The sequence below is a fragment of the Ptychodera flava genome, chromosome 13 (assembly GCF_041260155.1).
Source record: "Ptychodera flava strain L36383 chromosome 13, AS_Pfla_20210202, whole genome shotgun sequence".
Lineage (NCBI taxonomy): Eukaryota > Metazoa > Hemichordata > Enteropneusta > Ptychoderidae > Ptychodera > Ptychodera flava.
In genome coordinates, this window is record NC_091940.1 from 24,167,979 (window position 1) to 24,192,982 (window position 25,004).

General features: G+C 38.3%; 3 protein-coding genes across 8 annotated transcripts in view; all 3 read left to right on the forward strand.

Annotated features, from left to right (window-relative positions):
- Positions 1–142, forward strand: part of LOC139148518 (neuropilin-2-like) — a 64,422-nt gene extending 64,280 nt beyond the window's left edge. The window contains exon 5 of the mRNA XM_070720008.1: positions 105–142. Coding sequence (XP_070576109.1) covers positions 105–142 — 38 coding nt within the window. The remainder of the gene's footprint in view (positions 1–104) is intronic.
- Positions 143–8,826: 8,684 nt separating this feature from the next.
- On the forward strand, positions 8,827–19,931 carry LOC139147891 (neuropilin-2-like). 5 transcript variants are annotated; one of them, XM_070719107.1, is made up of 8 exons: positions 8,830–9,055; positions 9,531–9,711; positions 10,904–11,046; positions 12,488–12,817; positions 13,866–14,091; positions 15,429–15,640; positions 17,937–18,153; positions 18,787–19,931. In XM_070719107.1, exons 5-8 carry the CDS (start codon positions 14,052–14,054, stop codon positions 18,918–18,920), a joined length of 603 nt encoding a protein of 200 aa, XP_070575208.1. In that variant the 5' UTR covers positions 8,830–9,055; positions 9,531–9,711; positions 10,904–11,046; positions 12,488–12,817; positions 13,866–14,051; the 3' UTR covers positions 18,921–19,931. The 5 variants fall into 5 exon arrangements, with proteins under 5 accessions (XP_070575207.1, XP_070575208.1, XP_070575210.1 ...); XM_070719106.1 differs by having other exon boundaries at positions 8,827–9,055; positions 10,904–12,817; XM_070719109.1 differs by having other exon boundaries at positions 8,865–9,055; positions 9,451–9,711; positions 10,904–12,817.
- A 2,605-nt stretch (positions 19,932–22,536) lies between these two features.
- The window catches only part of LOC139147889 (bone morphogenetic protein 1-like), a 32,096-nt gene continuing 29,628 nt past the window's right edge, over positions 22,537–25,004 (forward strand). The window contains exons 1-3 of one of the 2 annotated variants that reach the window (XM_070719103.1): positions 22,537–22,747; positions 23,369–23,560; positions 24,827–24,969. In XM_070719103.1, the coding sequence (XP_070575204.1) occupies positions 23,443–23,560; positions 24,827–24,969 (261 nt within the window). In that variant the 5' untranslated portion in view covers positions 22,537–22,747; positions 23,369–23,442. Of the gene's footprint in view, positions 22,748–23,368; positions 23,561–24,826; positions 24,970–25,004 lie in introns of those variants that run through there. The other variant, XM_070719102.1, reaches the window with a different exon arrangement.

Sequence of the window (25,004 nt, forward strand, 5' to 3'; positions counted from 1 at the left end):
AGGTCGGCCTGTTAGTTTTAGTGTGGTGGCGCTGTTCAAATGCTGAGGACAATTTGTATTTGCTTACTGTTAAAAAAAAATAAGTGTATTTCCATCTCCCTTAGAGCTTCTCTTACAAAAATACTGTAATTTTGTACAATAATATTGTTTCGGTGTTCCTGTTATCGACGCATGGAAGAGAAATCAGCGAAGCAATTTGAAATATGCCAACTCCTGCAATTTGCCTACAGAATCAAGTGAATCAAACTGGTACTACGAAGGTACTACACAGTTGGGGTGGCAGGAAACAACAGCTCCTCCCGGGTGGTGGTGGGATACTACCCTCGATCCATGGGGGTACACCGATGTACAATACCCATTAGGCAGCTGTGGAGGAAACTACACCAACGACGAAGGTTCTTTTGCTTCACCGTCATATCCTGGGTACTACCCAGACCAACAGGACTGCTATTACTATATAACTGTATCTGCAGGCAATCGGATTGTGGTAAGACACTGTATAAGCTACTTTATGTATGAATAATAGTTTTGCTATCTCACCACAGGGGGTTGTCTACATGTCCGTCCCCAAGGGTGGGTAGATGTTTCGTTGTATCGCTAATAAAGATATATTCTACAGCCTTTGGTGTTTCGGTCTTAGCTTAGCACTGCCCTTGACAATCTTGCGTATACGTTTTATCAACATGCTGCGTCTATTATCTGATGAGTTTGAGTGCCTAATTAGCCAAAGTAACCAAGGTTAAATTACTAATCTGTGGACGCTCTCATCAGATTATCACCGGATTAACTTTGACAAAGTCAACAACGACGCACCAGCAAGGTATGTCTTCAGTTATACCTTGCTGGTGCGTACGTTGTTGACTCTGTCAAAGTTAATCCGGTGATAATCTGGTGACTGCGTCCACAGATTAGTAATTTACCTCGTTTAATTTGGCAAATTAGGCACTCAAACTCCTCAGATAATACCGGTAGACTAAATTACTACCCTTGCTTGCCTTAGCGAATTACGCAATCAAACTGGTAAGATAATAGACGCAACACAGTGACGAAACTTCGCTAAAGATTGTCAAAGGACGTAAATACGAAAAAGAAATCGCTACAAAACCAGCGCTAACATAAGACAAAGACACCAAAGCTGCAAAAGAAAGGTTGGTAATATAACTCTTTATTGGCAATATATATCATAGTAAAACATATTAAAATAAAATAAACCATAGCAGGAAGAACCCTGTCCTTAGACAAGACACCCCTACCCCTGGGGACTGACTTTGTTGCAATTCCCTATGATCTTACCACGGACTCGTCTGCGGTATAATATTGGTGATGGCTCCGATATCAAATGCTTGATTTGTGTACAGTTTTTATATTGTTAAAAAGGAAATAAAATGTTTAATAATTTAGGTATAGAAAAATCTCCCTTAGGAAAGAGTCTTTCAAAAATACCCTCTGACGTCACTTTTGTCGATTCAGTAGGAACTAAATGTATCTATTTTCTCGTCACGTGACATTCTGGCGAATTAGCTACGCGGAGTGAGCATGTGGCGAGCTATAATTTCAGTTAATCACTAAAATACTTGAACTCGGCGAAAAAGGAAAGTTTTATGTCGCTTAATTGCTTAACCGTGGAAGGTTTACGGAGAAGGACTGAATATATTGGGATTGTCGTTGTCTTTTGCAGAGAATTAATCAATATACGGCCAGTTTTCAATCGGGCTCGAACGTAAACAAATAACACACGGCATCAGTCGCCCAGCGGAGAGGCCACCATTTCATGGGCACGAACAGATTTATCGCAGTGACATGTTCTATAAAAAAAACGTAATAGAATTGCGCAAGGACAGTGAATTGCAGAACAAGTGCTATCATATCCTTGTTTGCCTTCTGTAAGGTTGATGAATTGAGAGTGGCCAAGTTATTACAGGTGAAAATTCATACAACACATTGGTATTATTTTGCATACTTGTCTTTTTATCTCCAGCTTGACCTTGAAGAATTTGACACTGAAGTATGCTGCGATTTCGTCGAAGTCTTCGACGGGGGCTCTAAGTCCGCCACGACGTCGATGGGCAAGTATTTCGGCTCCAACGTGGAAGCCGAGATCAAGTCGACGGGACGGAGTCTCTTCGTCCATTTCCATTCCGATCACTCCAAGAACCACAGAGGATTCTACGCCACCTATGGACTTCAGTTGGAGGGTGGGTGACTGTCTGTCGGTCAACGTTAACTGAGCCAACCTTTCGAGCACTGCCTGAAGTTCACAATGTTCAGTTTCAGCGGCCCTGGCAAAGAAGAACTTGGCAAAGAAGAACTTGGGAGGGGTGGTTGCTATTAAGAAAAAGACTTTCAGCAGTAGTTATGCAAAATAAGTTTGGGGTACACTGGCAGGGAAGAAAGACAAGTATTTGCATGAACGCAATCTGAAATTCTGAACAAAAATGTTGCACGCACGTTTTGCTAACTACATAAACAGTATATCCATTTTATTGTCAATGTCGAACTGGCAATTTTTTCTTCATTTAGTCGTAGCTTGTGAGTTGCTTTCCATAAAGCCTTTCAAGCTGAATAAACTTTCCATATCAGATAAGTCGAGCTTCAAGTTAAACACCAAAAGATATAATGGGGATGGAAATTCTCGGTGAAGTCAAACTGGCGTTATACACGACGGTAAGAGACGAATTCCAAGTGCACTTGGAATGTCCACGATTTGTCTTATTATCCGTATTGTCAACTTTTTTTCTTTTTCAATACTACTTCAAATTAGATTTGCCAGAGGAAGAATCCAACCTTTCGATCATAGTTGGAGGAGGGACTGGAGCAGCGATAGCAGTCTTGATTGTTGTCGCAGGAATCGTAGTCTATTTCTGCGTTAAGAAGAAACCTGAAGCGCCCCCAGCGCCTGAAGTAGCCCAGTCGATGACCTTTGGTGGTTCCGTGTAAGTATGTTACTGGCAATATTGTTCCCATTGTCGACACCATCATCAGTGCCTCAACCTCAGTAATTATAAATTATGAAACGTAATCGCAATTCTGACTTGTTTCGTCCATCGTAATCTAGTAATGAATGTACGTACCGTGTATTGCTTCAGTAACTTTGTTTGCAAAGTTGTTCTACAGTTTGGTTCGTATTCCTTAGACAAGTAATCATAATTGCTTGAATTTATCAAATGAATGATTTAAGGATTTATTTGGCATGACGCTGCCCTTGTGCTCTTCAGTACTGTTCACTGTTATTACAATATCCGAAGTTTTGCAAAAGTTTTGGTGACAATTACATCATTATCAAAAACATGGAGCCAGACCTCTTAATATAAAATTTTGTAAAAAGACGGCAATGGAGATGTTCATTCAACATATGAAAGTAAAGTTGCAAAAGTTAAGATTGCATTTACTGTAAACTAGCAAATAGGTTTACTCTTCCACGTGTACGTGAACAACCAAAATTTGGATTATGTTACTCGGAGCTATCATGGAAACATCGATCGCGACAATGTATCTACCAAAGGAGTGCCACTGCAAAAATTTGGCAGCTTTGAATGGGGGACGTCTTTTTACCGGTATTTTTGTAAACCAATAAAGTTCACAAATGAGGCTTAAGTATGCAAGCAACACGCATAGACATCTTTAACTTCGCCTCGATGAATTGTCCAGAATTATGCTCAGTACAAGCAACGATGTATTTCTTGGCACTTTTATAATGTATGCAATTGTAAATGATAGATTATTAAACATCAAATTTCAAAGTGTCCATCGTTTGTAAAATTTGTGTCAATATTTGTACAAGTTAATGCTTGTGTTACATGCATCACTAAAGAAAACCGTTCAATTTCTGAACGCATCAAATCAACGATAATTATGAAAATGACGCCATCAAACTGACAAGGCCAAGACCCAAAACTGCATGAACTTTGGCCAAGAACGTTTCGGCTCATCGTCTAAGTATAAATCCGGCCAGGCACATGTATAATAATATACTCTTAGAGAATTACAAAACACTAACAAAACCCCGCTTGGTTGGATCTGGCACACATATGTACAAAAATGTGATTTTAGAAATGGAAATAAAATAGAGGCGTGCTCCTCCTTGGTGGGACTAAATAAACAGAAAAGAATGACAACTAAACTTTCTATCGCTAATTGCCTAAATGTCTATATACATGGTATTAATCCTGGTACCCTGCACACTCGGCACTGCACATTACCAATTTCAAAGTAAATAATGCGTGACAGGATATGTTTTCTGAATCTTGTCATACATGAAACATTTTTTCATTCTTTCCAGCATGCACAGACCTTATATTCATGGATCAGATTCACATTCAGAGCTCGAAGTGGTTGTCGGATCCATCGAAAAAGACCATCACAACGAAGAAGATCCCGCTAGTCCGGGCCAACCATCCCCGAATGGATCGTCGAATCTTCCCGGTGCAATCGATGACGTTGAATAATACTTTCAACGCATGTGTTACTGGGAGTAGCCTTCTTCTGTTGCCTGTAAATCTAAAGATGGTATGGACAAGAGAATCACGAACAAACAATATTCCTTATAACCATTTTCAACCCAAAATATCTAAACTGTTTATACCTTAGAAATAATATATCATCTTAGTCAAAGTGTTATGACAACGGGAAGTCGGCATGGGAACTGGCGGTCTTAAATTGCCTTTAGCAAAGTGGTACAAAATTCCAAGCGGAGCCACTTGTCGCAACAAAAGATGGTCAAATATAGGAAACTTGATAGCATTTCCTTATTGAATTTCTTATTTAATTAAAGAACGTCACGTAGTGACATCAAGAAAATAACTTTACAATATTTAAATTATCTCTACTCTACGCGTGACCAAGTAACAAAATGTGTATTTGCTGTAGATTTAAAACAGTTAATAGTGTCCACAGACCCGACGTTGAGAGCTCTCGTAGCTCGAAACACGCTGGTCCATAGTGCCAACTCCGTCCTGACGCATCAGACCATGGAGAACAGCTACGTAGCAACTCGACGTACAAGTACAATAATCTTCGTAAAAAAGTCACAGCATGAAACTCCTACCACATTGAAGTTTCCAAATAACTGTCATGTACTCACAGGAACTCTGATACCAGAACTTCCTCAGACGTCAACAGGCACACAAAGTTTCTAGATTGCGGGCACGATTTCGGCAGCAGCAGGAAAAGTCAGTAAAGTCGGGCTCGGTCTTCAAAACTGGGAAAATCAGTGGATATGGACTTCCGACGATCCCAGCAGTTACAGATCGTCCAAGTGACGCGGTAATATATACGATAAAAATGAATTATTCATAAACGCCTGGTCACGCAAATAAGCAAAACAAAGCAAAAGGAATTCAAACTATGTTACCTGGTCACTAGAAAAATGACAGAGGGGGTTTCTCTCGTAACACCTCCCCTTAAAAAACGTCGCCATAGTGACGTTTGTTTTGTTTCTGTTTTAAAGACGTATCGCAGTTGCAAGTTAATTTTCAAACAATGTTGCTACACAAGAAGATTGAATATGACAAGTATGTTGCAAAATTCAGCATATGAAATTCTTGACAAAGCATCGGCAATAACATGCTCTTTGCCAGAAACATAGCATTTACGCATCGATAGGGAAACCTCAACTCCAACAGCATCTGCGAAACTGTGTAAGTCTGTTTTCGGCATCCCCCGTAATTCCTCAATGCTCGCACTCTGTTGAGCGGTAGCCATGGTCATGAAAAATATCAACATGATATAACGATAAGTCCCTTGTTTGACCATACAATGATAAAAATCAGAAAGGTTCGCAAAACACAAAAACTGTAGGTCAGCAGGACCCTGGACAAGCCCAAAATTTGTTACGACATCGGAAAGTCGGCAAGGCAGACGGAAATGGCGGTCTTAAATTGTCTTTAGCAAAGTTGTGCAATTCCAAGCGGACCCGTTTGTCGCAACAAAAGATGGTCAAATAAAGGAAACTACACACAAGTTATTGATAGCGTCTCCTTATTCTTATTTAATTCAATAGCGTCACTTAGTGACAGCAAGAAAATAACTTTATAGTATTTAAATTATTTCTACCTTACGTATGACCAAGTGACAATATATGTATTTGCTTCAGCTTTTAAAAAATAGCAGTTTCCACAGAGGGTAAATATTTTGGCGATGTCCGTGGTAGAATTCTGAAAGAGCAGTTTTACCCTTATGAACTAAATCTGATGATTGGCTTGAAGTAAAGCTGACCATGCCTAAATGCTGTTTAAAGTTTTATACTATTATTTACTATATTTACTATATTATTATTATATTATTATTTACTATATAAAATAGTTTGTCTGCAAAGCGTGCATCTACGTGAGCCAGTCATTTTCTGTAACCAACACTCGTAAATAACAGAACACAATAACTTGAGTTAATGTTTCTTGATTTGTTGACTGCTTTTTTAATATTTTCAACTTAAATGGTATTAAATTTCACGTCATGCTAGTTTTATGTTTGAAAGTTAGAAAGCGATTACTCGCGAAAAATTAGTGTCCAATCTGATGTTATTACAGTGTCATTTGGCTGTTGTACCCTGTGGTGGCGCTATTTCTTAACCCAGCTGAACCGTGCCATGGTCTCAGTCATCAGCTCCTAGCTGAGCAGCTGGAACCACCCGTCCCGAAACTGTTCAAATTAAAACAAACTATTACAAGGATACTTCACCAATTTGTTCTTTTGCTATCTTTTAGAGTATAAAGTTTCCTTTTGAAAAAAGAACTGTGTTCTTCTTTTAAATTAAAGAATGGAGTGTTATGTGCGAGTCTCAGTGTGTTTTCTCTGGGTGTCCATAAAAAGGAGTGATGTGGTATCATCCAACTAAGTGACTCTTGAAACTAACTAAACTCACGTGCGAAGCCAAAGGCATAAGCTGTCTGCCGAACAATGGATTTAAGGAAACTTGGTATTTTTTGGAAAAAGGGTAAATGAGAATCGCTGGCGAATATGTGGCCCTTTGAAGACACACTAAAAAGTTAACGCGGGGTTTTTGAAATGATTCGCGCGCTGACCAGAAACATAATATTCGTAGAGGGGAAACTGTGGTCGTATGTAGTTTAAAAATTGATGATTATTAAGTCATACTGTGAAATACGAGCCCAACGTACGACATAAAATACATTGTGGAATGGCCCTGATTACAGAAAAACGCACAGGGTAAAGATGTAACTAATACACATATCTATATTAAAGACGGTAAAAGAGGCAAGCTGAGCCAGTATTTATTTCTGAACTCATGTACAAAAAGACAAAAATACAAAAAGACATTTCGCTACGTGTCACGGCAAAAAAAGTGTGGCATATCATTATTTCACGTCGGGATTACCACTCTACATGGACGTTCCTGTTTTATTTTTGATATCGTCGGTTGGATCTTGTGAAACCCGCAAGGAAACTTGATATTAACCCCACTATTATGTGTCATTATTGTCGGTACGTCAAGAATTAAGATGTTATTGTTAGGGGTTCGGCAAGATAGACGGTATTCAGTTACGTGAGATCGGACTTCCAAAGATGACTTATTATTTTTAGCATAGTCCCTCTGATGGTAATTTGAGTAATTTAGCGTCCCTCTCGATATTAAGTTTCACAAAACTTTACAGTTTTACATGGCATTCTAAATCTATCGTTGTTGGCTGGTAAAAGTGTCTTAGTGCTTTTGCAATCGTTTCACCACAAGTGACCCTTATATACTAGCAAATCTACGAAACAAACTTAAGTTGCAATTGATTGTATCGATCTCAATACCACCTTCACTGACCTCTTGACCCGGCACATGCTTCGTGATGTGACCATTGTTGCTCGAGTGAAAAAACACTGTGTGAAATAACACCTGTGCTCAAAGAAAAAGTCGTGATCTCCGTTCAGATGCGACGGTTCTCGGGAAACTTTCATGGTCAAGCGAACGTTATGGAGGCGTCTTTATAATTAATTTTTTGAAAGTTTCGGCTATTTAATAGTCATATAACATATACTGTTGGTTTACATATTGTCAGACCGACAGCAATCTTCAAAATTTCCAAATACTGTATTAACTAACGCGTTTTATGCTGAAATCGGCCGTTAGAGTGACAAGTTAGGATATTATAAAACTTAAAACTCTTCATCTTGTTGTCGAAAATACTCATGAACAATGCCAATTGTGCAGAATTACAAGGTATTGTCACGGAGTACCTATTGTCTCCAGTCAACGCAACTGACCCATTTTGACCTATGATACTCTGAAGCAAACTTAAAAGAATGACCAGTTCTAAATCATTCAAGTTTTGAAAGGACAGACACGTAAGCGACCTACGAATACACCTGCTTAAAGCTTAAGAGAACTGCCGACACAAAACCTGACATTAAATTGTGCAAGATGTCTGTGTCTGTGTTCTCTCCAGACCAGAAAATTCATTTCCATATTTACAAGTCAAAATATATGTCTGCACTCTTGCATTTTTTAAACTTCAACTTGTAGTGGGACGAAATCAGTATTACCATGGATGTAAAAAATAGGTCCGTAGTGTTACGGAGTTACTTCTATGAACGCAAAGTAACCCTACTTCGTAATCTCCCTTCTTATTGCAAATGCCGTTCAAAAATATTTAACATGTAACTTTTGAATTTCGGTTTGTCGCAGGTCTAATATCTATTTCTATGGTTATCCAAATTAGGTTTTCAATCTAATAAATGACTCAATACAAGACTTTTTTACAAATGACCAGTGTCGTTTCTTGTTCGTGACTGTTGACAGAATCGCAGTATGACCTGTCTTTGAGGACACATTTCTCAGGCGTCATTTGTTACTATGGTAACCTATTGTTTGGGGTGGCAAGTAGCCAATCATAATGGGAATTCAGCTGCCATGTTGGCTCGGATGCTCGCTTCCTTCTTTGTCGTCGTCGCCAATACCGTTCTGGTACAAACCTCAAACTCTTTGTCGTCATTCATCCCTTTCTGTACAATTTTCTCAAGTGCAATCGTGTAACTTATGATATAGAAGACGACTCAGTGCGAGCGACGGACTTACAGACAGACGTTCATCAATACTTCATCGCTATCAAAGGTGAGTGTGTGGATACTATCACTTTTGGCTCGGCTCACTTTTGTGCTATTACTCCATTATAGTCCATTACTTCCACGTTCGACAAAACATCAAACGGTATTTGTTCTCCTCATAAAGTTGACAGTGATGTTCAGATTTTTCACTCTGTTTATTTCTTAGTTTCTAGTCCTGTGCGTAATTGGATTAATAGAGACCCAAGACACTTAGAAAGTTTCCGTCACTCAAGTATAAACATTTTTACAAACTTCAAGTTAAGATTTCTCAAATCGTAGATCGTGTCAAATTTATCGGAAAGAGAGATTCGACAGCCTGTCTTTTTTGGTGGCGATAACCAATACTTTGATTTCACTGATTTTTTTAATTGTACGTTTTATTTTGTTATCTGTTTGATATAGACTACTCTACGCTCGTAACCACATCAGCAACATTGCGAGTGCAATATCTAAATCGAAGCGAATAATGTCTGTATTTACAGTTGACTGCCGACTTCCCAGATCTTTTGTGTTACGGAAGCGACTACAGCAACGCAACTTTCAGCATGTCCATGCGACTGGTCCCTCTGTTAGCTGTCGTCACCATCGTGTTTAAGGCGATCCAAACCGAATTATCAAATGACAGTATCTTGGCTGCAGACGGAGAAGGTTACCACAATATCGGTCGGTTTATTTCTTTGCCATGTGTTTTATAAATTATGTAATTGTCAAGCACACGTTAAAAGCCCTCTGGTAATATTTTTCGGGATGCAAATCTTTCACTTTATTCTTCTCGTTGTGTGAATTCAATATGATGCCCGAGGAGTGAATTAATCTTTCGCCGTCCTGTTTTTATGAAAATTTAAAATTAATGTTTTCGCACTATGTAAACACATGTATATGTAGCCATTCCGAATTTCAAGTGCTTGTAATTTGTCCCATTATACGAACCTTTGCAAAGCAATTCCTGGTTTTAATCGCTAATCATTGAACAGAATGGTTTACATTTTCTCGACGAATTTTTTTAGGCAAAAGTTAAAACAAACTTCAGTTTTCCGGCACGTATATCCTTAGCATGAAACAAAATGCACTTTCTATAAGTGCATAGTTTTGGTGACTCGTAAAATATAGACTTTAACGAACATTAACAAGGAAAGACAAAAATACCAGCATGGGTCAACTTGTACTGTTATATTGTTAAGTTGTAGAAAAACGGTCGGTTAACTCTGCTAATTCAGAGTTGTAAGGGATGAGTTGTAGGAGTTTTTATCAACAATCTAAAGTGCTCTAATGATAACGTTTGATACTAAACGTTGTTTTTTTACTTTGTAGAAAATATCAATCAAAATGACAATTCTGTAATGAAAGCAGAAAGAGTCTTCCCATTTTGCGGTGTTTCTCAACGAAGCTAAACTAGCAAAATAATACTGACATTAAGAATTTGTACAATTATAGCCAGTGTTTCCCATGTCGGAGATAAGATAATTGGCGGAGGTTTTGTGGCTATGGTTTTGTTCTTAATGCCCGGAATACATCGACACATTGTATGTGTACATAGAAATGAGCACACTTTACTTAATGAGTGGTTTTTGTAAATTTCATATGATGTTGAAAAGAAATTAAAGGTTTGGTAATTGCCGATTTCATCGAAATACATTGATACATCAGAGGTAATTATTTCAGCTAATTTTTTGATGAATTAGTTTACTGTAATTCTAAATATGACGGAAATATCAGAAACGTTCCTGGTTTCATAACATTCATGTACAAAACCAACTAAATTTCCAGATAGACTGACTAGAATTAATGACACACATCCGTGTAAATACGGTAGCTGGGTTCGTATTTATACAGCTTCATTTTTACTTTACAACAGAAAGACGATCGATTGGGGACTGTGGCGGTACATTTTACGCAGACTCAGGCCAATTCTCGTCTCCTGGATACCCTGGTTACTATAACAACAAACAACATTGTGTTTACGTTATCTTCATACCAAGAAACGATGCACTAATACTTGTGAGATGCTTTTTTCATAAAATTACATTTTCACACTTTCCGGGTTTTTTTTCATATCAATGTTATTCAATTTTTCCCCTCTACAAGTGATTGTGCAAAATCATTTCCCCAATCGGCAAGTTACCACTTCAGATATTTCCCCTTGTATAGCTATAACAAGGTTCTTCTTACAATTGTTTGACGTTCAGGTACCAAGAGGAAGCAATGTCCATGTTTAAGAATAGACAAAATTCTATAGTTCGTCAATCCACTGACCATCGTCGGCAACATTATAGACGCATTGTTCACATTCATACAGTTTTCGCACGTCAAATCAAAACCTTAGCAGAGTGGGCTATGGGTCATTGACTATGCACTGTACTTTTCTTGCAGACTTATTCAATAGCGTTGTGATACTTGAGTGATTTTTATGGTGTATTTTCTTCTCATTGCTGTTCGCGTACAATAGTAGCAAGTCATGACAATATCAAACAGCTCAGCGTAAACAACCGACGTTCCCCCAAGGTGCCAAACATAAATATATAAGTGGTGAAATATTGCGTCAAAGCACATGGGACTGTTACTGACGCCTTGTTTAGCTCACCGAACTCGAGAAAAGATTGGCTGAGCCAAAACTTCTATAAAATTTTGCTCAGCTAATTTCTATCGTGCATGGCCTGTTTCAACTCCCCGACCAGTATCTTCAATCATTCCCCTTTGAGTGCATATATCGTCGACTCGTATCATGTTGGCTGCGAAGTCTGAGCTTCGTTTTTAATAGTCCGTGTGAATATCAGCATGGTTGTTTTTCGGTTAACATGTTTTACAATTTGGGCTAATCATTTTATTTTCGCATTTCTTATTCTTATGTCCTTATGTCACCCTTTATTGCCAAAACAGGAAGACAAAATTGATGTTTTGTTTTTCATCTCAGGTCTCTGGAAGTATTTACCAAGATGTCATGACGTTTTGTTTTAATTTTCGTTTTCTATTAAGTTCACAAGATCGAACTGCCCATATACTGGCATTTAAATAACAAAATAAACCAGGAAAAGACGGAGACGTATACATGATGTATACCTGTACAGATGTATTCATGTATACATGATGTATACATGAAGTGATAATTCTGACACGTATGATGATGACGATAGGTTTGAAGTTCACAGTTCAGAAGAGTACGATGACAGTGGGAATTTGTGATCAAGTAAATTCAAGTTCATAGATTTGCTCTAGTTAATGAAGACACTCAAGTGAATGGTACCATAGAAAATCGAGGTCTTCACGATGTTCTAGTTTAAGTCACCACTCAGATTGACGTTGGTCATTCCAATATTATCACATTACCCTGTTTGGCTTTCAGTATTTATCCTGATCCTCCACTCCATATAGATAACGTAATCCTTAAAGTAGCCTTATTGCATGGGAAAATAAAGCGAATCTATAAATGGTCTCTTTGCAGTTGATATTTGACACCTTTAACACGGAACCAAAGCACGACGTTGTCAGAATATACGACGGACTGTCGCTGACTGGCACTCTAATTGACGAGTACTCCGGCACATCAATGCCACCGGCGGTACTATCAACGGGTAACGTTCTGGCGGTCACCTTCACATCGGACTTCTCCGCAACACGTCCTGGATTTCTTGCCAACTACACTGCATTCACAAATGCGAGGGAAAGAGTTTTTATATCTGATTATGGCAGCTTTTCCGTTCATGACACGTTGTTAGATGGGAATTTCGACACATATTTTGTCATAATTGTATCTCAGGGTTACAAGGTAAAGGTAAGGCATTAAGGCGTTTTTTGTTTCTGATTCAGGCAGCTTTTTCGTTCGTTCCTGGTTCACAAAACTATGTAAATCTGGAAACTTACTTTCTCATGATTGTATCCCAGGAGTTCAAAGTAAAGGTAAGACATTGAACAGATATGGATGCCATGCCTTTCTAAAAACGTTCGAAATACACAGTCTTCAGCTGTCTTTTCCAGTTTCTTGGGCTTAACCTGGTGATTTGCATTGTTTTATTCGTGAAGTTGTGCTGAAAGTTTAAGAAACGTGCCCATGTGCATATGGGATAAATTATTGTATTGAGACAATTTGACAGAAATGACAACAGAAGTTTTTTGAAAGTCAGAAGGACATTAACCATAGTGAGGTTAAAGTGTGATGACAGACTGTTAACTGCGTCATACTAGTTATGAACTCATTTGTAGTTTAAAAGATTAAGATAAGTAGCTGTATATTCAGAGGTGATTTTATGGCATCTCGGAAACATTCAATAGTCAGGACACGTTTTGCATTCGGTTTGCATACATGTAGTATTTTACCGGGTCAATAAATGCTTGTGAATATCGGAGTACAGAAGTCTCCGAATGACAGACGGGAGGGTTATTGTCAAGTGAAATTAAGCAGGTGCTACTTTTCCCACAAAAAATAATTTTCCCAATATATCCAAAATAATAGGCATGTAAACACCCTTAACTCAAATTTCGAGCTCGGAATCAACTAGTTAGCCGCCACTGATTAGCAGACTGTGGGATAGTGCATGGTTCTACACTATGAAGATCTACCTATTTTGAGATCCTCTGCAGATAAAGCCACATGGTAGATAATGACTTCATGAAAACTAATTTTTCCACCGGGAAGCATCCAAGAGAATGTTGAATTACAACTTTTAGATTCTTCAGTAACAAATGTGGCGTTAAACTCTTATAGCCACGCATGGATGCTTACTCTTGGCGGTGACAAAGCTCGTCCCATTTTTTCCCATATACATGGGGTAAAATGATTTTCACTTCATTAGTTTTCAATCGTACGTATTTTCCTTCTACAGGCGGACATGGAAATTTTTGATTATCATTGCTCAGTGCATGGCATCACTGCGTTTGACGGAACTTCTCATTGACAAACAGATGTACTAATAGCTACATTCCATTTCGTCTGCTCAATCTGGGAAACTTTTAGCGTCACATCCACTGGGCAAAGTCTGTACATCCAAATTTACCTGGATATTGATTTTATGTTCGAAATATATGTGGACTACCACGCCGTTGAGCTCGGTAAGACATATAATAGACGTAGGAATAAATTGTCGTGATATTGGGTTTTATATGATCAAGGTTGCTGTGAAGTCCGACTACCAGCAATCTCATAGTTTAGCCACGCATTACTGTAATGTTAGTTATAGTGACTTCATGAGAAAAGTGTCATGATGTAATTTGTCTGCATACACAGAAGCGAGAGCAATGCTGTATTTACAATGAATTCACAAAGTTTATTGCAGTACTGACAGCGAGAAAGTAGAAACTGAACAACAACCGCAACAAACTAAACGCGTCTTTAAACGGCTTGCAACAAACGCAATAGAAAGTCAAAGGATAAACATTTTGGAGATTTTAGTCCATAGTTATTGGCAGACAGTTACTGAAGCGTCCGAGTCTGATTGGCTGAATGAATAGCAGCTAGGATCCGCATGGTCATATCACCACATAATGTTAAATATCGTCTTGTTATATACAAGGGCAAGAGGAAAGCTAATTTAACTGGCGAGGGGCCGAGCACATTGATGGTCAGCTCCGAGTCCTTTATTCCTATAACACAACCAATAAACCGAAAGAAACTCGCAATTCTTAAATTTACTGCAACGGACCGGTTTACCCTGCATATGAACAAGCAAAATAAATGTGAAATATAAATAACAATTAGGAATTTACGTGTTTCCTCATCGTGCAGTGTGAAAGCGAGAGTAATACTATACCATACTCATGATGTTGCATCTTCATTTGTACAAGAAGGTAGTTAATGAAATACATAGAGATCTTGTACGGCTGACCACTGAAAATAGTAGAAACTGGACAAAATGATAAGTTCTGCTGTAATGTGTAAATAGCAAAAGCGCTCTGTGCACTAGAACAGAAGTCACTATGCTGACCATTTGGAGTTAAGAAAATTTAGTATCTCCGGTGCTTTTGTTTGAAAAAAAGACCCGATTTAAATTGACTTAAAGTAATTTTTATGTACTACATAACCTCCATGCTGAAGAGCACATGAATCAAAGTGTATACGTCTTGTCGTAATTTGCACACACGTAGAGCACACGCGCTAGAGCAAACACCTCCTTGAAATATATGTTATTACACACGTTCAACGTCTTTGCTATCGGCTGTTAATTGTCCGTCACGCGGTCGTAATGTACCAACAAAAATGTCTTAAATTGTTGAAACACATGTTATGGTAATATCATACCACATAGTATGTCAGTTAGTTTGTATTTCGATCAATATTAAAATATTCACTGTTGGCAACCAAGAACATAAACAGCTTTATTAAATAACCATAGCCATACGTTAATGCTAGTGACTTCATGAAGAAAGTGTCATGATGCAATTTACTGCAGGATCAAACGCGGACACCACGCAGTGGCAGTGGGCATGGAATGCAACAGTCAATCCATGGAACTACACCACGGTACAAAACGAATTAGGCAGCTGTGGGAGAAATTATACCGATGGCGAAGGTTCTTTTGCTTCACCGTCATATCCTGGGCACTACCCAAGCCAGCAGGATTGCTATTACTATATAACTGTATCTGCAGGCAATCAGATTGTGGTAAGATAGTTTAATTAATATATTGACTGCTATTGTGTGTACTGGTATTTTTGATATCCTACCACCGACTTGTCCGCGGGAACACACTTCCCTCATTTAGTATTGGACATGGTGGCTCAGATATTGGAATTTTGAAAAAAACAATGTTACATATTTAGTTTATATATAGCTTTCAAGGCTCCTTCTTTGTTCTGGTATAAAAAAGGAAATAAACAGTTTACCTTACATAGTTTCTGAAAACTCTCTTCGATTGATAGTAAAAGTCTATTGCTCTACAGCAATCTCTACGGGAAACGTAATGTGTGTGCGTGTGTGTGTGCATCTGTCGCAAAAAAGTTTGGGTTGCAGTAAATTTTCAGATAATTTATTCTTCTAAAGAATTCTACATTTAAAAACCGTGGTTTAAAGATAATTGTGCTGCTTTTTTTATTTCGTACGATGAAGACTCGTTAGTAAGAAATTAAAGAGACCATGATATTCAGTGTTTTCAACTGTTTAGAGTTGAGTGGTTTTAACTTTCGCTGTTACGGCATACCTATTAAATTTAGGCGAAAAAGATATATTTCTGGTCAGGCTATATTTTCAGAAGTGGTGCAACGGTTTTTTTATTTAAAACTTTTTCCGTAAAGGCAAAAAAAAGATTTTATTTCTGGTCACTGAAATTTAGCAAAAGTGATGCGGTGACACGGTTTTGGGGGTTTTAGTTTCCCAAACCATTTCAATTCATTGAAAAATAGTATCCCTTTTATTAGTTTAGGACATGAATCAAAATAGTTGGTAAATGTTGGATATATTTGATATGGCCCGATCGCCATATTGAGAACACATGGTGAACCTCGCTGGTGTTTTCTTTAGGTGTCCATAAAAGACGTGATGTGTGTATCATCCAACTAAGAGACTCTTGAAAGCTTTAAAGATAAATTACCCAAACTCCTGTGCGAAGTAAAAGGCAAAGTCTGTCTGCCGAACAATTGATTGTAGGGAAATTAGTAATTTTGGAAAAGGATAAATGAGAATCGCTTTGACCCTTTGAAGACACACTAAAAAAGCTAACTTTGGGTTTTTTAAATGATTAACGCGATGACGAGAAACATAATATTTTCAGGGTTTTTTGGCCTTATGTGGAGATGAAACTGTGGTCGTATGTAGTTTAATAATTGACTATTATTAGGTCATACTGTGAAATACGAGCCCAACTTACGACATAAAATACATTGTGGAATGGCCCTGATAGCAGAAAAACGCACAGGGCAAAGATGTAACTAATACACGCATCTAAATTAAAAGACGGCAAAAGAGGCAAGCTGCGCCAGTGTTTATTTCTGCAATCTAACAATAACACTTTAGGGAAGAGAACACTTGCATTTGTATCGTATTGACCGAAGTACGACATCGGGCCGTTCCTACTAAGCCGAGGCGAGATTGGAATGACGTTTGCTTTCTGACAATTCTTCAATTCTTGACGAACAGCATTAACAATAAACATCCGTATTTGCTCCTCAAACAATGCTGAAAAGAAGATAAAGTATACTGCTGTGTGCTTACCTTGCAGTGGTAATAGAATATCGTCAAACTGGGTCTAGATCAGTGACTCAATCATGTCTCTTCAGAGTGTCGTTCTACAGGCACTGCATACCATGTACGACAATTTGTTGTGCGGAGAAGTGATGCGCACTGCATCCGAACGCTCAAGCCCGAAATAAAAGCGCGTGCGACGCGGGGCCAATTGTCTTTTAGCTTTGCAAATTAGAATATCTCCAATGTTTCAGTATCATGTGCCTCTATCTCACTTACTTGAAGGCATGTTACAGGAGTCAGATTGTCTTGCCGGGAAATTTACTTACTAGATTACAATTTCAATGGAAACAAAAGGCTGTGACACAATAATAAGCTTACAGACTAGCACAAACTCGATCCCTGGGATCGAGTCCCCTAACAAGAGAACTCTGGAATGCGTGAATTTTACGACTCTGTTACGATCGCTCCGGCGAATAAAAATCGAATTTTCATGTTATTGGTTGTCTTACATTGGAAACAACTACAGCCCGAGAAATTAGATTTGGCGTGGGCGTTTGAAGAATGTATAATCAGATGGACCATAAGGCAATGAAGATGAATTTATCCATAAGTAGGACAATGGTGCATCTAAGGTGATGCACAAATCTTAGAAATGTTGATTAGATTGAAGCAGATAAAATGCTGATATTCTTCTGCAAGGGTAATGGTGAATTGAAAATGACAAAGTTGAAAATTCATACATTGGTATTATTTTGCATACTTAACATTTTATCTGCAGTTTGACCTCAAAGAATTTGACACTGAAGTATGCTGTGATTTCGTCGAAGTCTTCGACGGGGACTCTAAGTCAGTCACGACGTCGATGGGCAAGTATTTCGGATCCAACGTGGAAGCCGAGATCAAGTCGACGGGACGGAGTCTCTTCGTCCATTTCCACTCCGATCACTCGAAGAACCACAGAGGATTCTTCGCCACCTATAGACTTTGGTTGGAAGGTGGGTGACTCTGTGTGTAGGTCAACTGTACCAACCTCTCAAGAGCGGCTGATTACACGACTTGAAGTGTAACAATGTATAGTTTCACTAATTCGTTTAGACAAATATCATCAATTAACCATAAGACTTTGGGATTTGTGGTTATCACGTGAAGGAAAAATCTGCGTAGCAAAAATTATGAAAAATAATTTGAAGGCACACTGTATTAATATAAACGTAACCCAAGATAGATGTAAAATTCTCATAATGGCTCGCCAACCATAGAAACCCGATATTCTTTTCTCTTATCGACATCGTCTTGGGCTTTCATTTTTCGTTTCCATTGTAACTTCCAGGTTGCTAATTGTTTTTATTTCACGGTTAATGCCTTTCCATATAACTTAAGTCGTGCTTCAAATTAAACCATAGATCCTGGGGTTTGTGGTTATATGTACCATGCTGTGAATGGTATACATTATCGAAATTCTCGGTGATGCCAAGCTGACTTTGTACATCGGCAATCCACAATTGCCTGAAAGTAATCAAATCACAGCACATGAGAGATCATACACGTTGAATTTTCACACGTTTTATTCTGCGTCCTTTTCAACTGTGCATTTTTATTACCATTTCCATTTTTTTTTCATTTCCTAGGAAAAGAATCCAGTATTATAGTCACAGTGGCAGCAGCGATCGGAGCAGCATCAGCGGTGTTGCTTGTTGTCATAGCAATCATCGTTTATTGCTGCGTTACGAAGAAACCTGCTCCGGACCAGCACCACGAGTAGTCCAGTCGATGACCCTCAGTGGTTCAGCCTACGCACGGTACACATCTTCAACGCTTGTGTAACAATCTTCAGATTTTCACGGTTGTTGCCGTATACATGGATACTTTACTAGTATGCCTAAAAACTGATAAATGTGCAAATTGATCGTAAATGTGAGGTAGCGCCCATCTTCAAGTGGCAATGTTTCTTGGACGGTTTAACAGCAAACACTGACAACTGGACGGCCCATTCCAATATGGCGAATGCACGTCAGAGGTCAGAACAATATACATACAGTAGTGGATGTCATTGTGTGCCCTCATCAAGAATTTAAGATACTGCCAGTTTTATGTTGGAATATACGTATTCATAGTTTTTCATTGACTACCATGTATAGTGAATCAACATTATCGATGAAATCCAAAAATCAATTTTTTTGTACACACATTTACTTTTTACCTGCCATTTTAAGCAAAGTACATTTGCATGAATTATCACACACATATAAATGCAGAGATATAGCTTGTTTTTATGGAGAAACTGTTCATAGTTTGACCAATAGACTCCAATGTATTATGATTTGATGTACGGCCACATTTTGCCTTACTTTGAGGGGCCAGGGGGGATTTCAAAATAATAGCAAGTCAGAAGGGGGGACTTGAACACATTGCGAGTTAGGGGAAATTTGAAAAAAAAAATATTTGTGAATTTTTTTTTTTGGAATCCCCCCGAGGTGTTTGTAAATGCAGCTTTAAGTACTATGACCGTTGTTGGTTGAATTGCCAGTCGCTGACTGAGTGGTCACGTGATTGGTCGCTCTGGCCGTCAACGCTCCATTGCCGATTCATAGCGTGTCTACGGTGGCTGAGCCAATTCGGTTCATTCAAGTTGCAATACAGCTGGATAAACTATTACAGCTTATTTTTGGAACTGCAACCGTAGATGAATGTTGGTAACATGGTCAAGCATAGACCCAAAGAAGAGTCCTTAGTTCAAGATATGAACAATAAAGTTTTGTGAGTTTTGGACTCTATTAGCTGAGTCATTGCATTTCTTTTGACTTCAGTGGTGACTGAAAGTTCCGATGAAACTGAATTGTTATTTTCAATGTATTGCCATTCATGTTCAGAAGTTGTCGTTCTAACAATGAAATGTGAGTATCTGCACTAGATTGTGTGCATCCAGAACCGCCGGAAACTATTACTTTCCCTGCAATTGGCAGCCACAGAATTTCAAATTTTGAAAAATTATCGATCAATTCACAAAGAGAAAAAATGATATCATTTTAACCCCTGCAATTAAGAAGCAGCCAGAAGTTATTTATTTATTTATTTATTTATTTATTTATTTATTTATTTATTTATTTATTTATTACTCACTTTCATACTTAAATATGCATGAACAGACAGCAAGATGAAAAAATGTAGTGTCAATGAAAGAAATAATGTCATAATGACGATAATTTACCACAAACTCCAATCAAATGAATGTCTCTTTTGAAGCTAGCCTTTGGCGATGCGTTTGGCATAACACTTGCCAATACTGAGAAACGGTAACTTTGCGAATGTGAAAGAGAAACGTCTTTCCGGTCATATATATACGAGAATGGCATGTAAGACAAGTCTTATAAGATTGTCTAAGATCATGTTGACGACTTTAAAATATATGATAGATGCACCGAACCTGACTTTAAAAGATAAAGGGTATCTAGCTTACTTCAGTAACTTTGAAAGACGCGATAATATACCTTGCGAAGGAGAGCCTAGCCCTTAGGGCCAATGAAACAATCGACACTGCGCGCTTCACTGACTTGCTTACGTGAACTAGATTGTACAAGTATTGTACTTTGTACTTCTCGCGAGACTAAGATTCATTATGAAGCGCAACCAGACACTAATGCTGTTATTAAACGCACGCGACATCGACATGGGTTATTCGGTATCTGTTGTCAAAATAAATTTGCCACTTACTAGTGTAATGTTGTCTCGCGTATATATAGCCTTTACCACAACAGCAAAGGTCACAGGCCAACAAATCTAGGAAGCTTTTCGATAAAATCTCATATAAAGGAGCGAGTTTAAAGGATGTGATAAAAGGTCTCGAAAAACTAGCCTTAACAAATCTCGCAGACCTTCAAAGAAAGCTCATTTTCAGCATAGTTCATCTACTACGGAATTTCAGCAATTTTTGCTTCCGCCTTAATATCATGTTTCACGACACGTTGCAAAGTACCAATTGCAGCTATGTTTGTTGGTTGGCAAATGTAGCTTTGTATTCTTGCAGTCTTTTCACCTGGGCAATAACGAGTGACCCTTGAACACGACCAAACGTCCGGAAAAAAGACTAAGGTTGATCGTACCGATCTTAAGACCACCTTCTCTGACCTCTTGACTGGGCCCGTATTAGCAATGAGACCATTGTTGCTCGAGTAACAACAAACGTGATGAAGTGACGACTTTACTCAAGAAAACGACAATGATCTCCGTTTCGGTGTTTTGGTTAATATCGAGAAAGTTTTTTGTCAAAGCGAAGGCTGTGGAGTCGTCGTTTTAGTTAGTTTTATGCAAGTTTCAGCTGTTCAATTTCAGACCGGCGGAAATCTTGTACATTTTCAAACATATATCTTTACATTCATGAGGCTTTGCGCTGAAATCGGCTGTTGGGGTGACATGTAGCAGTGACGAAGAAACTTTGCATTGTTCGTCCAGTACTCAAGAGTACTCGTGAACAATGTACATTGTGCAAGAACAACGATGCATTGTCACTGAACACCTGTCTCAACGCCACTGACCTGTTCTGACCTATGATGTTTTGGAGTAAAGCTAAAAGAATAGTCAGTCCTCTACCATCCAGGTTTTGAAAAGACAGAAACCAAAGATAGCAAAGAATAACCTATAGGCGCTTTGTAATCAACGCTTCATACTTCCATGAATTGCCGACACAAAACCTAAAATTAGATCCTGCATTTAGCCTTCTCTTCACATCTGAAATTTCATCTTCGGATTTCAAAAGTCGAAGGAAATATGAATGTGCACTCTAGTAATTTTTCGGCTACAATTGTCAGCACTACAAGGAGAAAATCTGTTTCATGGGGTGAGGCCGAGGCCTTGGGCAATCAAATAGTGATTAGATTGTTTCTTACTTTGTGTGTGTTTTTAAGCATTTCAATGTGTAATAGCGTCCCTTTTTATAGAATGTTTTTGCTAGTTGTACTATTTTAATTTGTATATGATGAGCCTGAAGGCAAAATTCTACATTTATTGTGGATAATAAAGTAATTGAATTGAATTGACTTCTTTGAAATAGAGTATCCAATCTCAGTAATCTTACATACTTCTTATCGCCAAAACCACTCGAATATGTTTACTCAGTAACGTTGGATTTTTGCTTCGTCCCAAGTCGATGAGTCTATTTCTAATGTTATTTTAAATTCTTTATGCAACGTTGATCATAATACATGACTCGACACGATACTTTTAACAAATAAACAGAGTTGTTGTTTCTTGCTTTGCGACATTTGACAAAATCACTTATACAGTATGACCTGTCTTTAGGACAAATTTCTGTGGCGTCATTTGTTACTCTGGTAACCTATTGTTTCGGACGGCAAGTGGCCAATTTTAATGGGAATTCAGCTGCCATGTTGGCTCGGATGCTGGCTTCCTTCTTTGTCGTCGTCGCAAATACCATGCTGGTATAATCATAAAACTCTCGACGGTTGACGATCATAGCTAACGTTTTGTCGTCATTTTCCACCAGTTGCTTTCCGTACAATCGTGCAATTAGTGGGATAGAAACAGCGACAGACTTCCAGACGGAAGTTCATCGATTCTTTACCTCCGTTGAAGGTGAGTGCGTTGATACTTTCAACGTGGGTCCAAGTTTTACAAGGCATCAAATATTTTTTCACAGAGTTAATGATTATGTTATAAGAATTCTCTCATGTAATTTGGTACTGCAGTTATGCTGCTGGCCTATGTATGGGGATTGGGAGTTTCCGTTATTGAAATACAGACATTTTTAAGTTTCTAATACTTGGAGTTTCTGCCAACAAAGTTTGTGTCAAATTTACCGGGAAGAGAGACTGGGAGTCTGCCTTGTTGTGGCAATAAGCATATGTGGGTTGTTAAACTTATATCTCAGCGTTTCGCTTTTATCTGTTTTGATAGACTGCCGTAACCATCTACGGCTGCATAATGCAAGTGTAATACCTATGCCCCCTTTCAGTCGTGTCCACGATAGATTCTCCTGTTCCTTATTTCTAGCTTAGCAGGGAAGAAAATTAAACAGGCAAAGGTTTATATGTATTTTTCCCTCGTATAATAATTTGTTGATCTCTTTGGTTAGTGTCAATAAACAAAAACCACTGGCAACATCTTAATACCTCTATTTGTTATAGTTACATTAGCTTGGTCACAATGAAGAATCTGAATGACGTAAATCAGTGCGAATCATGTTTTTATTTACAGGTGAGTATCAATACCAGTCGGACTTCCCAGAACTTCAGTGTTACAAAAGCGACTGAAGCGACGCAACTTTCAGCATGTCTTTGCGACTAGTCTTAGCGTCAGCTATCGTCACCATCGTGTTTAAGTCGATCCAAACCGAACTATCGGATGGAAGTCTCCTAGGCACCCATCAAGCTGTGAACCACGATATCGGTCGGTATTTTTCTACATTTTGTATTGTATGAGTGCTTGTCAGGCTCATGTTAGAAAGCGATTTGGAGATAATTTTCGGACTCTCAGTTTTTACAATACCCTTTCTGGTCTTGTGCTCCTTGGGACTAATTTTGCAGCCTTTATAATAAATGAAGTTCTTACCTCCCTGTTTTTATGAAAATTGAATATTAATGTTCTCACTCTGAGTTAACACAGTTACAGCATATTGCGGCCATTTGTTGATACAAATTAATTCGCAATTTGTCTTCTAATACCATTATTTGAATAGTGACCCCTGACGTGTTCATTCGTGATCATGGAACAGAATGGTTTAAACGTTTCCATAATGAAGGGTTAAACCAAAGTCAAAACGTTGTTTCTGACACGTATTAGGCAAAATAGATGTCATCTTCTGGCAGTGCATAATCAAAGCAACTTGTGAGATGGATTTCTGCAAGAAAAAAAAGACCATCCATGGTGAACTTCTATCGGTTAAAGTTAAGTTGTATTGGAACGGTAAATTCACAGTGTTGTTTCAGGTGTTGTATGAGGTTTAAATCGTGAATCTCAGGTGCTCTTATGCAATTCACAACAATGACACTGTTAATACCAGTCGACAATATGGGTAAATGATTTTTTTTTGTAATGAAAGCAGAAATAATCTTATCTACACGTGTGGTCTACAATTCTAAGCTTGTAAAAATGAAACAAGGATTTGAACAACTGACTTGGTGTTGATATTTCACATATCGGAAACAAAATAGTAGACGGTGGTGATATGACATTGCCATCTGGCCAAGCTTTACGCTATATGTACCCTTCTACCCCTCTATATGCTTAAAGTAGTATGCGCCTCGAAATTCAAACACTTAAACTTTTCCGAAAACTTTCCTGAATGAAACTTTCAACCATTCTCTTACCAAATCAACAATAAAAATCGGGGGTGGGGAGTTCACCGTGCAAAGTTTGGAACTAGCGAAACAAATCGCCCCACATTTTGCGATATTTGAAAGCTTAAAATGAGCCCCACAATTGATAGATCAGAAAATAACTGTAGAAATTTTAGGGCCCGACTATCTCTCCCTGACGCGTGTGCTACCTTTTTGATGAAATTGTCATTGTATATAATGACAAAAACAGAAACGTTCCCGATTCAACCAATGTAACACATACAATAAACTAAATTTTCAGATAATCTGAACTAAATATAAAAATGTACGCTGGATTCATAGTTTTACAGCCAAGCTTTTTTTCACTCTTTATCAGAAAGAAGAGCGGTTGGAGACTGTGGTGGTACATTCTACTCAGACTCCGGCCAATTCTCGTCTCCTGGATACCCTGGTTACTATAACAACAAGCAAGAATGTATTTATGTCATCTTCATACCAAGAAATGATGCCCTGATTCTGGTGAGACGATTTTTTGATAATTTTAATTTTTTTCA

What these genes read in the sequence shown, in the direction of transcription:
- LOC139147891 (XM_070719104.1), top strand. Translation starts at nt 9,594, where the DNA reads ATGTCCATGCGACTGGTCCCTCTGTTAGCTGTCGTCACCATCGTGTTT. An exon ending in GAAACGATGCACTAATACTT is followed by an intron (nt 11,047 to 12,487) that starts GTGAGATGCTTT and finishes GTCTCTTTGCAG; the next exon opens with TTGATATTTGACACCTTTAA. An exon ending in CTCAGGGTTACAAGGTAAAG is followed by an intron (nt 12,818 to 15,428) that starts GTAAGGCATTAA and finishes AATTTACTGCAG; the next exon opens with GATCAAACGCGGACACCACG.